Below are 15,780 nucleotides of genomic sequence, written 5' to 3' on the forward strand. Positions count from 1 at the left end.
ACTGATGGAGTTCATGGGTTTACTGAGTGGGAAGTAAAACTGATCTATTTGAGACATTGCCTCAAACAGGCTGGCCCCAAACTCCCTCACTCCAAAGGCAGGGTTTCTCTGCCCCAGAATTTACTCTGTAGACTGGGGTGGCCTTAAACTCCCAGAGATCACCTTGCCTCTGCCTTCCCCCAACCCCCAGTACTGGGGTTAAAGGTGTTCTTGATGCTCCTGCTCCAGCCCCGTGGTTTCTGCTGAGATTACAGGTGTGCACCACATCGGGTTTAGAAGTCTGAATCCCAGCCACTTACACTGATGTGACCTAGCAAACAAGAACCTCAAGGGCTTGAGTTCCACAGGGGTGGAAAGGGGACTTTCCTGGTGTCTTCTGCCCACTGTATATAAAAGGCATACCATGACCTCACTAGTCGAGTGCTATACATCTACACGGAATACTCTTGAGAACACATGTATGTAGTCACCCTGACTTGTTTAGGTTGCTACATGTTCTATGACATGTTCTATATGACATGTTATATATGGTACAAGCTAAGTTGAAGACAGCAAATGATTACATAAAATGCCAACAACTTGGAGAAAAAGGACCTCAATCATGAAATGGCAGGAAAGATTTAATTTCTAATAATTATGACTGCAACAAACTATACTAGTCAAAGGGCAGTCTACCTCTAAGAATGAGAAAAGGGACAATGGATAATGTGCCCTAAACCTCTCCTATACCAGTCCCTAAGATCTGGGGACAGGGGCAATCTAGACTGGCCTTTCCCTGTGACTTATAGTGAAAAAGACAAGAAATCTTTAACAAGCCGGGCGGTGTTGGTGCACGCCTTTAATCCCAGCACTCAGGCAGGAGGATCTCTGTGAGTTCGAGACCAGCCTGGTCTACAAGAGCTAGTTCTAGGACAGGAATCAAACCCACAGAGAAACCCTGTCTCAAAAACCAAAACCAAAAACCAAAAACAAAGAAATCTGTAACAGTATTACTGATCTGATGTGATGATGCACACCTTTAATCCCAGCACTTGGGAGGTAGAGGCAGGGGGACCTCTGGGAGTTCAAGGCCAGTCTGGTCTACACAGAGAAACCCTGTCTTGAGAAAACAAAACCAAACAAATCAGTATTACTGATTAGATTGGATATGCCTTTGAAGACTGTGCCCTCTTGACTAACAAGGCATTCTTTATCCATCAAGCCTCTTGCAGACGGAGCTTAGGCACACTTTTCCCGGGAACGCATGCTACTGCCGTCATCACTACTGACGGCCAATTCTAAGTCATGCCGCACCTCTAGCTCCAGCCACCAGAGGAAACCCAGAAGTCACCACACAATGACCTGCTGGGCTGGGACTCTCCCTCATTGGTAGGATGCTTGTACAGTCTAAAAGAATCTGACAGGGCTTAGCTGGAGCTGCAGGCAGCGATTATTTCCACCAGCACATGTGTGAAATGATAGTAACCTGCCAACTAAACACTACTCCCTGCTAGACCACCCTGACAAACCCCATGTTCTTTAGGCTGAAGAAAGGAAAAAAAGTAAGGAATAAATAGCCTTTGTGGCCAAGTTCTACTAATGAACAATCCCTTTGGAGGATCAACAGGAAGTGGCGGTTGATTAATGTACCCGCAGACAGCTTTCCTGAGCTTATCATAGCTGGTTCTGGCTGAATCAAAGCACCTCTAGACCAGACTGCAGAGCTACTGGGACCTTAGGCTACAAGTCCATCACACGAGTGCCATGCACAGTGGCTGGCAGTGGGCTTGGCACTTGTTATGTTGAACACTGTATTTTGTATTCCGCAAACTTAATTTTATCAAATGTTTTTTTTAATTCCATAGACAATATGAAACATACCATATAGGCACACAACAGTTTCAAAGTGTATACAGATTAGAATACAGAGGTTAAACACTGGTGTCCTGACCACAGCTTCAACTTTAGATAAACTTCATAGAAAAAGTACAATTCAAATATCAGCCAATTGAAAACTTTACTCTTCTCATAATATAAAAATGATAATTTGAGATACAAATTTTTTTACTAAAACTATATAAACATTTAAAATAATCATTAAAAACTCAACATTAGAATTTATAAAGATTCACTATAAAAATATATCGGCAGTCACTCTCTTATAAAGGTACCATTGGCTACATTACAAAATAGGTCAACGTAGAATTGCCTCAATAACTATTTTAGAACCTGACAAACCTACGGAAGATGATTACAAACTTTCGGGAAGCTTTGGCGTGCAACTTTAGGTTATTTAAAATATTTTAAGGGCTTCTGTAAACACTTCATTCTGTTAAAGCACAAAGAGTAATGCTCTTCAACTGCATACAGGATTAGAGAATCAAAAAAATTATTATATCCTTGTGAAAAATTGCCCTTACCGGAAGCAAAAAATAAGCTATTTAAAAATGTCAAATTTTCAAGACAGTTCTCTTTCCATTCTTATAAAAATGTTACAAATCACCACACTCAGATAGTGTGCCCTGCGCCTGTTAGAACACTTCTCAAAAACCCTCAAGTCCAACAAAACCAACTGTCAAAACTCATTTAACACACCCGACACTGTGACAAGTAGCAATCAGACCACATAATTTACATACTTAGTAACGTATTATGGTTTCTTTTACATTTGTCATTTAGAATTTATTGGTAGGAATCACAAACTCACACACAAAAAGGCAATCTTAGGAAACAGAAATACAAACTTGGAACTGATTGCTTTATCAATGCATCTGCCACTTTTGGTTGGGCTGTTATTTAAAATTAAATTGCCAAAGTCCGTTTCCTTGAGTACATTTCCCCCGGAGCTTCCAGTTGTACCAGCAGCTTTGTTACGGTCATCTCCACTCACCCCGTCACCTTTGCATTGTAAAAACCTAATACAAAGTAGCTTCTTTGACCTTTGAATTTATAAAACTCCACTAAAAAGAAATCTAATTTTTAAGCAAGTCCATAAAAATACTTTCTCTTTAAAGAGTCAAACACTTTTATGAGAATAAAGATCCTTCAAAGTTTTCAGCTCTTCTATTAGAGTTTTATTTTGGTTTTCCAGAACAGCAACGCGGTTCTCCAGGCATTTCACGTATTCCTTCTTCTTCCTGCGGCATTCTCGCGCAGCTTCCCTAAACACAAGCATGGAAACATCAGGAAAATGCCACACCCTTCACGTGGAAAATACACCTAAGGAATCTTCCCTGGTCATCTTTTCCAGACTATTTCCCGACACGGTCTTGTTGTGCAGCCCAAGCTGGCCTCAAATCTGTTATCCTCCTGCCTCACCCTCCTCTTCACAATGCTGCACCATTTGAAAAATTAAGATATCATCTATGGAGTTGGAGGAGATAGGCGACTCACTTGCTGCTCTTCCAAAGACTTGCTCAGTTCCAACACCCATGCTGGGCAGCTGTAACTCCCTGGGGGTGGGGGGCTATCAGCTACCTCTGGCTTTCACAGGCACAGAGAACAATTTAAAAAGACAATTTTTTTTCTTTAGGTAAGGATGGTCTAGATGCCTACACCCTCAGCCTTGCTGGAATTCCAGGTGTCAATACACAGATGTGGAGTATAGAATTCTATCTGTCCTGGCAAACACACATACTGTCCTAGAAGCCCCCACACCCTCCTGGTCAGCTCTCTACCAGACAACTGCTCTTCTGTCATCCAGTCAGCTCCCAATTAGTGCTTTTTCTGGACAAGTTCTCGCTCTGGAGCCTGGCCTCCTGTCTCAGCATCTTGACTGCAGCAGTCAGACACATGTCACTCACCAGCCTTGCCCCATTTTCAGAGACAGACTCATTATGTACTTGAGGCTGGTCAGGAATGTGCAAGTACTTCCAAGTACTATCATTCATGGTTCCTCCACACACATGGTTTACATTTTTTTTTTTTCCAGACAGGTTTTCTCTGTGGTTTTGGAACCTGTCCTAGAACTAGCTCTTATAGACCAGGCTGGCCTCGAACTCACAGAGATCCGCCTACCTCTGCCTCCCAAGTGCTGGGATTAAAGGTTTGCGCCTCCACTGCCCGGCTTAAATTTTTTCATATATATAGGTACAAGAGCTTCTCAGTTTTCTTCTAGTTACATAAAGTATCTTATGTCATCCCTTGAACCATCTAGAACAATCATCTGTTTATCTGTCTAACAAACGCATTCATAGAGACATAAACAGGTAAAGGATAGTAATCCTTGTCACCTCTTAATAAAGAGATGTTTTATTTTCAATTAAACTTGTATGTACCCACATAATTATTTTATGCTAATTTTATTGCTTAAAAAATATTATCCTATGATTGTGTGTGTAGCTGAAAAGCCCAGTCATACTGTAATCTTTCAACTCCTCCATCTGTGATCTTTTGTTGTCATTCCAAGTTTCTTGGCACCTTTTCTTACTCCTCTTGAACACAGTACATAAAGTACCATTAGATATGCATTTTCTCAAAGAAGCAAGTTTTCATGCCTGATATATTAAAGTGAATATAACTAAAATCTATTTAAGGGGATGACGGTATGGCTCAATTGGTGGAGCGATTATCTGGCATGTACGAAGCCCTGGACTTGAGCCTCAGCACTACACAAGACCCTACTTGCTGGAGATCTGATCTTCCTGGTACTCAGAAAGTGGGAGCAAGATCACAATCAAAGCCATTGTTGGCTACGGGCCAGTGCTATACAAGGCAATGGAAAAAAATAAAATATATATATATATATATATGTATATTTAAGAAGGACGTAAATGTTTAATGGTGATTGTTGACGTAAAATACCTTTTAAAAAAATTTAACTGTGTATGGAAGGTGACACATTGCCATAGTGCCTGAATGTGCATGCACATGCACACACACTCGGGTCAAAGGACAACTATGGAGCTGACTCTTTCCTTCCATCTTTGTGTGGGTCCCAAGGATTGACTTCAGGCCACTAGGCTTCCAGACTAGAACCCGTACCTACTGAATCATCTTCATCTGTGATCCTCATGTTACCATAAAAAAATTTTATTATGTATACAGTGTTCTGTCACGTCAGGTCATGTAGTTGCTGAGAATTGAACTTAGGATCTTCCTAGAAGAGCAGTCAGTGCTCTTAACCACAGAGCCATCTCTCCAGCCCTTGATATTAGCATTTTAACTGTGGCCTGGAGTCATAAACTGCTCACCCAAGATGGTGAGTTCTGGGAAATGTAGTGTATGTTCTGACTGTTCAAATGGCTTTCTCCTCGAAGCTCTCTAGTATTCAGGATGTGCATGAAGTCAATCCTCTTCTATAACCCGACAGTGGCCTTCAAATGTTTAAGTGAAAAGCTACAAATGACTCAGCTCGGTGAGAGGCTGATGAAAGCTAAGTCAGGCCAGAGCAAGCCTCCCAGCCAGCCAAACTGCACGGGAAGGATGACTCCAGGGAGTCCGGGAGCCAGAAGATGAAGCAGCCTCATTACAAACAAGGAAAGTTTTTGTGGTGTGACCAGATCAAACAGCCATAAAGAGAGATACTACATGGATTTAGCTTTACATAGGGTGGAGGCAGAGATTGAGGGTATTTTGGAAAATACCCTGCTCTGGGTAAAATGCTGCCACCAGCATAACATGGTTCAGAGAACTTAAGAGAAAGGAAATGTCACCCATGCGGCAAATTTCACTGCTGTCCACACTAGCTTTCAGCAAACAGCAGCACCATCAACAGCAGCCACTAACAACCCATGGAGGAGGAGGAGGGGGCTGCCGCCGCCACTACACCTTAAAAAAGCTCAGATGAGGGGCTGGAGAGATGGCTCAGCAGTTAAGAGCATTGCCTGCTTTTCCAAAGGTCCTGAGTTCAATTCCCAGCAACCACATGGTGGCTCACAACCATCTGTAATGAGATCTGGTGCCCTCTACTGGCCTGCAGGCATACACGCAGACAGAACATTGTATACATAAGTAAATAAAAGCTCCGATGGTGCTGGTACTGTTTAGCAAGATGTGACCATTGCAGATTACAATATGTATCTTATCTTTTCAGTGCAATCGATGGCTCAAGTACAGCACACACGGACTGTTGTACCTGGCAAGGCTTGCTTACTGTGGCATTTCTGTGCTCCTGTTGTGGGACCGTGCCCAGAACCTCTAGGGTGTGCCTAACAGGAGATGCTGTTCAAAAAGCTTTGCCTAGCAATGCTTCTTCAATTTGTAAAATATATTCTTATTTTATGTATATAGGTGCTTTGCTTGTGTGTATGTCTGTATATCACATGTGTGCAATGCCCAAATAGGCTACATCAGATTTAAGGTCCCCTAGAATTGGAGTTTTAAGCTAACATGTGGGTGCTGGGAATTGAATCTGGGTTTTCTGGAAGAGTAGCCAGTGCTCTTAATCACCGAACCATCTGTCCTGTCACTAAACAATGTGATTTCAGAGGCTACAGTAATACTCAACTCTGGTGATAGGCTATTTAGTAGAGACTTACACATGAGCTCACTGATGCACTGGGAATGAACCCGATATTTCCTAGCATATGGTAAAATAAAGCCGAGCCAAACCTCCTTTCTAATCACCTAACCAGGTGAGGTGTGACTGAGCTATGCACAACTCATTATTCCCACCTGTTTTTCATCAGCCGTATTTCCCTTTTCAGCTGGGGGTCATCTGTCTTTGTTGCCTGAGATGTAAGGGTCACAGGAGAAGTCATCACCACAGTCTGTGGCAGAGAAGTAGCAGACGGTGTAGTACGGATCTGATAGGTCTGCATATCTCCTGATGCAGCTGCAGGGCCAAAGAGGTGAGTTACTCATCACTGCCTCAGAAAGGACTGGACATGTCTGTAGATAAGGAGCACACTTACTCTGCACAACCACTTGGTTGCTGGGGACAAGTATTTGCTGTCCATCAGAAGTCTGTGCATACTGAAGGATTGTACCTTGTTGAGCATTGCTGGAATTTGTCATAGTTAATGTCTGCAGTCCCTGAACTCCATCTGCTCCTGGACTGGTCAACTGTAAGGCTCCATTTGGGGCAATGGCAACTTAAACCAAAGAGAAAAAAATAGTTATAAGGCTATATAATACAAATTCAAAGAAAGGCATAAAAAAGGAACATTTAAGTAAGTTTGAAGGCAAGGTGTGGTGACACACGCCTTTAATCCCGGCAGATGCAGGCGATCTCTTTTGAATTTGAGGCCAGCCTGGTCCAGTTCCAGGATAGCCAGGGCTAAACAGAAAAACCCTGTCTTGAAAAACCAACATACACAGATGGGTGGATGGATGGATAGATAGATAAAAAATAGGTTTGAGTGTAATTCTACTTGGCAAAATCACTGACCACTCTTGAGAATAGCAATGTCTTTATAAAGTTTAGACATACTACCCAAGATTTAGTCTCAAGCTAATACACAATGAATCATAAAATTTGAAATTTATGGACATTTCACATTAATTGCTAATGTTGTCAAAGAAATTTCTGAGGCATTAATGAGAGATCCAATGGCTAATGACTATTTCTTTTTTCTTTTTTTAAAGATTTATTATGTATACAGTGCTCTGTCTGTAGGTATGCCTACACGACAGAAGAGGGTGCCGGATCTCATTACAGATGGTTGTGAGCCATGATGTGGTTACTGGGAATTGAACTCAGGACCTCTGAAAGAGCCACCAGCGCCCTTAACCTCTGAGCCATCTTTCCAGCCCGACTATTTCTTTTTTAAAATACTTATCTCATGTAGTCTAGGCTGTGCTCAGACTCTATTGAGCCAAGAAGGCATATGTTATATCACTATGCTTGTTCTAATGGCTAACTTTCCCCTTGGGGGTGAAGGCAAAGAAATACAAACATGTTAGGGCTTTATCTGAACATGGGCATGGTCACATACCTATAATCCTAGCACCTAGGAGGTACAACCAAGAGTTTAAGACCAGACAGGCTAGCATAGGTATTTTTTAAAAAATGGGAGAATTAAGAATATTACATTTGGCTGGCAGTGGTGGCACATGCCTTTAATCCCAGCACTTGGGAGGCAGAGGCAGGTGGATCTCTGTGAGTTCAAGGCCAGCCTGGTCTTACAGAGCCAGTTCCAGGACAGGTTCCAAAGCTGCACAAAGAAACCCTGTCTCAAAAAACCAAACTGAACCAAAACAAACAAATAAACAAACAAACAAAATTATATTTTAAAGATTAGGGAAATGGCTTAGTGAGTAAAGGTTGTTTGCCTGAGGATCTGAGTTCATCTGATATTTTCGCACATCCTATGCACACACACTAACTAAAACGTTAAAAAAAATTACATTGTCTTTGGTGGCACACACCTTTAATCCCAGCACTTAGGAGGCAGAGGCAGATCTCTGAGTTCAAGGCAGCCTGGCCTACAGAGGGAGTTCCAGAACAGTTAAGAAAAAAAAAAAATCAAAATCAACCAAGCAACAATAGAAGGTAAAGAATGTAACATATTCATTTACTACCGAGTGAAACAGCCATCAGAATGCCTGCCACCTGCGGACCATAATTTAGACCTCAGACATTGTCACTGAATTATACTATGTTCCTGCTCTCTTAAGTACACACTGTACTGTCCTCTGCGCCTGCATATATACGGGAACGACTCCTATACATACTGTACTGTCCACTGCTGGTCTGATAGACGGGGGTTGGAACAGACATAGAAGTAACAGCAGAAATGCCTGGATTTTCTCCGTCTCCTTTTCTTCCCCGTGTATCTTCAGAAGAAAGGTCTTTCAATATTTTTCTGTAAAAGAAGAGAACTCTGTTAATGACAGTGCCTTACGAAGACACTTTCTTCGTGACTGCGTAGCATCAAACTTGAGACCCTCCCACCTGACACAGTTTCCCAAGTGCTGGCCTAACAGGAGGAGCCACCACACCTGTTCAGATTACAAGCGCAGGTGTAATCAGGTGTGGTAGTGTATGCCCTCTGTTTCAGTTTGGCAGGCTGAGGCAGGAGGATTACTTGAATCAGGAATTTAAAATGAGTAAGGGCCACATAGTAATGGACCTATCTCAAAGACAAAAAAGAAATTAACCAAAAGCAGAAGCCAGCCACAAATCAGCTCAGTGTGCTTTATCAAACCACCGCATTTGAATTCTCCAGGGAGCTCCTGGAGAGCATGAAGTCTTTAGACGCAGCCAGCTGCTGACACAGATCCCAGAGTCACAAAAGAGCGGAGTCTGGCCGGGCGGTGGTGGCGCACGCCTTTAATCCCAGCACTCGGGAGGCAGAGGCAGGCGGATCTCTGTGAGTTCGAGACCAGCCTGGTCTACAAGAGCTAGTTCCAGGACAGGCTCCAAAACCACAGAGAAACCCTGTCTCGAAAAACCAAAAAAAAAAAAAAAAAAAAAAAAAAAAAAAAAAGAGCGGAGTCTGAGTCACCACAATGCAGTCTTTCTAAGAGCTGTTGCTAAGAATGGCTCTAAAACTCAGAAACTCTTTTTCCTATGACCTTGACTCAGGAATTCTAGAGTTTTACCTAAGGTTCAACTGTCTGGATGGGACAGACCTCTGCTCCAGCACTCACCTCAGCTTAGTCCACATGGCAATACCCCCTTCCCCCCAGATTTCCAAGCTCAACAGGAAAGGAATTGTGCCTCATTGTTGTGAAGCAGTTTGCTGTAGCTGACACTGCCAGGAGAAGCCTGCTTTGAGAGAGAAGTGGGAATCAAGGGGCAGGGTCCCAGAGAAAGGAAAAGCGGGTCTGATTCAACCCTACTAAGCTAGTCTTATCCCAGATCTACAAAGACAGCTGCCAGCAGACACTCCAAAAGGAGAGAACAAAGGGAGACCTTCCCAGACTTGTCCTGGTAAACAAGAGCCCAACACAGGAACAGCACGTGGGACTCCTAGAAAACTACAAGTGAGTGACTTACAAGCAAGGAAATCAAGCAGCTTCCCTACTCATCCAGATAAGGAACTGGCCTGACGAGGGCAGTGTTCCTTATGCGAGAATTCTGTGTACCCCTGCCTGTTCTGGAACTCACTCTGTTCCAGGTTGGCCTCGAACTCAAGAGATCCCTCTCTAAGCAATCCAAGCACTGGGGCTAAAGGCATGTGCCACCACTCTCCAGCCTCCTTTTCTTTTCATTTTTTAAGTGCATGAGCACATATAAAGCTGGGTGTGTTGGGCTCAATAAATAACTGTTGAATTTTTAAAAAATACAATAATCAAGTTGAGCTCAGTGGTACACACTTTTAATCCCAAAGGCAGAGGCAGGCAGATCTGTGAGTCCCAGGTCAGTCAGAGATACATAGTAAGATTAACCCCCCAAAAATTAAAAAATAAACAGCACGACCCTAGTTGAGCCCCAAGCCAGTGTTAAGAAGTCTTGCGGGGAGGTGGTTCAGTGGTTAAGAGCACTGGCGAATCTTCCAAAGAACCTGGTTCAATTCACAGCACCTACAAAGCAGCTCACAACTGTCTATAACCCCAGTTCCAGGGGATCTGACATCCTCACACAGACATACATGCAGGCAGAACACCAATGCACATTAAAAAAAAAAAAAGTGGCACACATCATTCACCTCAGCACTAAGGAGGCAGAGGCAGGCAGATCTCTGTGAGTTAGAGGCCAGTTGGTGTACAGAGCAAGTCCTAGGACAGCCAGAGCTGTTACAGAGAAAACTTGTCTTGAAAAACCATACCAAACAAACAAACAAAAGAGGTCCTAGGGGATTAAGGAATTCTTATGCTTAGCATTTCTCATTACAGTGATGTACTCGAGGTCTGTTACGCTGTGTTGGTTACACACTGAACAAAGAACAGAGAGCACCTCTCTAGGTGCAAAGGCTCTGTATAGCTGTACTACTTCCTTCTCTCCAGGAAAGAAGGTTCTGTCCTCAAGTGTCCTTCACTTAGGAAGTTGAAGTGGCCTTTTCAACTTCAAATCATCTGTAGTGGAAGAAAAGCCCACAGTACTCAGAAACAAGAGTAGACCTACTACCATAAAAACTCAGAAACTGCATTCCCACGGGCTCTCCAAGGTTATCAAGGTTACGTTGGGAAGAATATTAACTCCTGTCAAAAACCTAAGAGACTACACACGGGAATGGCACACACTAGCTTAGGGAAGAGCACTCTGCAGAAAAGGTACCAACCTGAAGCAGTATGTTATAATGTTACCTGGTATACGGTGCATAGACGGCTTATGTTATATTCTAATGTTTACTAATGTTCTAAATATTTAATAGTTTAACACTGAAAATAATACGAACTCTGAATTGCATGGTGTACATGTGGCCATCAGAGGACGACCCAGGGGCTGATGGCTCTCTCCTGCATTGTCACAATCATGTCTTCCTTGTATTTGCCCTTCTCCTCTCCTACATGCGGAGACTTGACTTCACTTTTCGGGATCTTTTTGTAGTCATGGTCCAGCTGGTGATAGCCTTGCTGGGGTGGATGCCCACACGGACACTTGTGTCAACAGCCTTTTCTCACTGCAATAAATCAATATAGATGATGCATTTCTTCCTGTACACTTGGACGACTTTGCCAATCTGCTGGCCTTTGTAGTGTCCTCAGACAACCTGAACTTCATCATCCTCTTGAATGGGCACAGATTAACCGCTGTACTTCTGTCTCAGGTTTTTGGAAAGAGGGGAAGACATAACCTTCCTCTGAATGTGAAACGGTGTTTTGAAATGCTCTTTGTGGTTCTTGCTTAGGTCAGAAAGTCATGAAGGGACTGAACTTCATTTTGATCATAACACGCTGAATACTCCCTTATCTTGGTATCCTGAGACAGGGTCTTTTCTACACAGCACCTGCTGTACTGGAACTCACCAGCTGGAAGGTTGCCTTCCAACTCAGAATTCCTCTGCCTCTCAAGTGCCGAGATTAAAGTTATATACCCTAGCCAGGTGGCTTTAATGCTGTCCATCTTCCAGTAATTGATGTTTTGAGTTACATCCCACAAAATTTGGTATTTTGCAGACAAAACCCTAGACAATCTCGTTTAGTACAGAACTCTCTTCCTAGCTAAGGATGATCTTTAACTCCTCATCTTCCTGTCTCCTCTTAAGAGCTCAGATTAGAAACGTGTGCCAGCAGTCTGGCTCTAGAAAGCATTTTTATTAGAGTTTATATGTGTGTGTGTGTGTGTGCGCGCGCGCGCGCGCCAGAGGGCAATGGGTTCCTTTCTCACAACAAAGGTCCGAGGGGCTGAACTAAGGTTAGCAGGCTTGGAAACAGGTCACTTTACCTGTTGAGTCATGCTAGTCAGACCAAGACCTTCTGATCTTCTGCCTCTCAAGTGCTGAGACTACTGTGTGGTTTATGCAGTGTTGGGAAATAAGTATAACAGGCAAGCATTCTACCAACCGAAGTATATTCTTAGCATTAAAAAGTACTTTTAATTGATGAAAACTAAAATGCAAGCTGGGCATGGTAGCCCAGCTCACTTTTAATCTTAGCACCCCAGTGGCTCCATCAGGAGGATTGCTCCAAGTTCTAGACCAGTCAGAGCTAAACGAAGAGATCACGTCTCAAAAAACAGTAACAACAGAATTCTGACTTCAAGACTTCCTGTCTGTAGTCAGGCAGTGCTGGTGCACACCTTTATTCTAGCACCCACGAGGCCAGTCTGGGTGCTGTGGAATAATCCTTTTGTACACTGTGAAGATGTGTTTTTCTCACTGGTTTAATAAAGGGCCAATGGCCACTACCTAGGCAGGAAGAGATGAGGCAGGTGAGTGAGACTGAGAGAATGCTGGGAAGAAAGGCAGAGCTGCCAGCCAGATGCAGAGGAAGCAGGTCTTGTAGAAAATGAGCTAACCAGCCATAAGCCATGTGGTAGCACGTAAATTAGTAGAAATGGTTCACTTAAGTTGTAAGAGCTGGTGAGTAAAAAGTCTAGGCTATTAGTCAAGCATTTATAATCAGTAAGAAGTCTCTGTGTGTTTATTGGGGAGCCAGTTGTCTAGGTGAAAAACTCCGCCTACACAGGGCTACATAGAGAAACCCTGTCTCGAAAAACCGAAAAAACTTTGCTTGGGGGCTGGAGAGATGGCTCAGAGGTTAAGAGCACTGGCTGCCCTTCCAGAGGTCCTGAGTTCAATTCCCAGCAACCACATGGTGGCTCACAACCATCTGTACTGAGGTCTGGCGCCCTTCTCTGGCATGCGGGCATACATCAAGGCGTATGTTGTATACATAATAAATAAATCTTTAAAAAAAAAAAAAAAAAAAAAAACTTTGCTTGGCAAATGAATGGTTTCTTAGTTTAATTTCCAATTATTTGGATATTTTCCATTACATTTCTATCATTGGTTTCTAGTCTAATTCTAGGAGAGCATACATGATTTCAGTTCTTTTAGACTGCTAGGGGCACTCCTCTCTTGAAATCTTTTTTTGAAAGCACTCTTTTCCTTAATAAATAAATACATGTTGAATCTGCTAAAAGGTAAAAAAAAAAAAAAAAAAGTTAGGTTTGCCAGTAACCCAGATGTGTCATTTCCTTTTTTCTTCCTCTGAAACAGAGCCTTACCCTGATTGATCTGTAGCTGTGCAGAACAGGATGACGTCAAGAACTCTACCTTCCTATGTCACCAGACATAGCACTTTTGTCTTTGAAACAAGGTCTTACTCTATACATCAGGTTGGCCTGAAACTCTGTAGTATAGGCTGGCCTCAAATTCAGAAGTAATCCTCCTGCTTCAGCTTTGCAAGCCTAGGTTTACAGGGATGAGCTACCACACTCAGTGTGGTACATGAATGTGCTTTGAACAGTTGTTTGGTGATGTCTCCCAAAACCATTTGATCTTGCTGGTTGCTAATGTTAACTTTAATATCAAGCTGCTTTTCCGAGTCACTTTTTTTTAAATATTTATTTATTATGTATACAATATTCTGTCTGTGTGTATGCCCGAAGGCCAGAAGAGGGCACCAGACCTCATTACAGATGGCTGTGAGCCACCATGTGGTTGCTGGGAATTGAACTCAGGACCTTTGGAAGAGCAGGCAACGCTCTTAACCTCTGAGCCATCTCTCCAGCCCTCCGAGTCACTTTTCAATTGTTAGCTTTGACACATATACTGTGAAGTTCTTCTCTAACATTCATACACATCTGGATTGCTCTATCCTCCTAAATATTCTCAAGTTGCACCTCTGTATTTCTGATATTCCTTTGTGATACTGATGTAGTCATCCCAGTCTCTGTATTAAGAGTTTGCCTTTGTCTTCAGCTATCCAACTTTAGCCCAGGTACAGCACTATATATGAAGTGAGTCTCTTATTAATCTGTTCTAATCATCTTTGCCTTTTAAAATAAGAGGTTTGAAGATAATTCAACTACCATGCAGTTAGTCCATTTGCAGTGTGTCTATGCTCAGGGGTGTGCAGCCGTCACTACACTTCAACGTTAGGGTGTATGCTCCCTTCTCAATGCCACACCCTTCTTCTGCCCCCAGTGCTAAGTAGCCTTATATCTCATGGGTACCAGAGAACCTTCCTGCCTCTTTTCACTATTCTCCAAAATTGATGAATTTTTTTTCTTTTCACCCCATTCTCCTATTGAACACATGAGTTCTACTTCTGTTACATTTCTCTTTAAGTCTGCCCAGAGGGTCTGTCTCCATTTATTTCTGGAGGACTAACTCTTTACTTGCTAGAACATTTTTGTTAACAGTCCTAAGTTTCTACCACATAATTCCATCATCTAGGTATTAATATCTAGGTATTCCATATCTAGGTATTCGAATCTGCAGACAGCCCTCCCCTGCAAACCCAAGGAAGGACGTTTTCAGGTTATATGCTAAGTGATTTCGACATTTTCGGTATTCTTTTATCAACTTCTGAGTCTTGTCCGAATCCTTAAAGAGAATTTCTTACTGTTTTAGGTTATTATCAATCTAGTTATGTCCAAGCTACAAGTTCTGATCAGCCAGCTGTCTACTGTGGTTCCAGTATTAATTTAATTCTCAGAGCTTCTGCAGTGCTGATTGGATCTATCCCGAGGACAGCAGCTAGGATCTGAGCCACAGCTTCTCCTGTGCATCCTTCAGTTCCAAGTCCACATGTGCTTATGAAGCAATTTCTAGGCTTTGGGTGGTGAATATCATAAAGTTTTTCTGCCAAGTATTTTTTTCTGTGGATTCTTTGTCATTTACGGATTTATTTATTTATTGTGTGTGTGTGTGTGTGTGTGTGTGTGTGTGTGTATGTGTGTGTGCAAGGTTGGATGACAACCGTCACAAGTTCCTTTTCTGATTTTTCAGGTAGTTCACCTCCATGTATATTTTAGAATTCTCAGTTGTATTCATCTTTGAGTAATCTACGGACAGCTACAAGTCTTACCTTGGGAAGCTTCTCAGATTCTAGGCTCCTTCAGGGCTCAGCTTAGTGAACAAAACCCAGTCGAGTCCCTTCCTACAGCACATAAGGCAGTCAGGTACTCCGGACTTGCTCTTCATGCTTCCATCCTCCATCTGGTCCCCCCCACCTTTTTGTCCCCCCCCCCCCTTCAAGACAGGGTTTCTCTGTTCAACAGTCCTGGCTGTCCTGGAACTAGCTCAGTAGACCAGGCTGGTCTCGAACTCACAGAGATCTGCCTGCCTCTGCCTCTGCCTCCCTAGTGCTGGGATTAAAAGTGCACTACCACCGCCCCTCATGGTTTCACCATTTATACTTCTACGCAGGTGGTTTTCTGCTTACTGAAGTGGGTGCAAGAAAGTATTTGATTCAAGAAGTTCTGTGCAAGTTTAAAGATCCAACCTTTTGGTTCTTTTAGTGACTACTTTTAAGAGTTTGAGATTGGTCGACAGGAATCAATATAAAATTCCTGCCTGGAGT

The 15,780-nt window shown here is 42.8% G+C and overlaps 1 protein-coding gene across 4 annotated transcripts in view; it reads right to left on the reverse strand.

Moving 5' to 3' along the window:
- Window positions 1–1,816: 1,816 nt before the first annotated feature.
- Window positions 1,817–15,780, reverse strand: part of Atf1 (activating transcription factor 1) — a 35,702-nt gene continuing 21,738 nt past the window's right edge. For 3 of the 4 annotated variants that reach the window (XM_041642607.1, XM_041642610.1, XM_041642608.1), the window contains 4 exons: window positions 8,596–8,726; window positions 6,834–7,013; window positions 6,595–6,754; window positions 1,817–3,140 (listed from right to left, as the gene is read on the reverse strand). In XM_041642607.1, coding sequence (XP_041498541.1) covers window positions 2,996–3,140; window positions 6,595–6,754; window positions 6,834–7,013; window positions 8,596–8,726 — 616 coding nt within the window. In that variant the 3' untranslated portion in view covers window positions 1,817–2,995. Of the gene's footprint in view, window positions 3,141–6,594; window positions 6,755–6,833; window positions 7,014–8,595; window positions 8,727–11,204; window positions 11,430–15,780 lie in introns of all 4 variants that reach the window. The other variant, XM_041642609.1, reaches the window with a different exon arrangement.

This window comes from Microtus oregoni, unplaced genomic scaffold, assembly GCF_018167655.1.
Source record: "Microtus oregoni isolate MIOR12 unplaced genomic scaffold, Mior012 000077F_ref0000221, whole genome shotgun sequence".
In the NCBI taxonomy this organism is placed as follows: Eukaryota; Metazoa; Chordata; class Mammalia; order Rodentia; family Cricetidae; genus Microtus; species Microtus oregoni.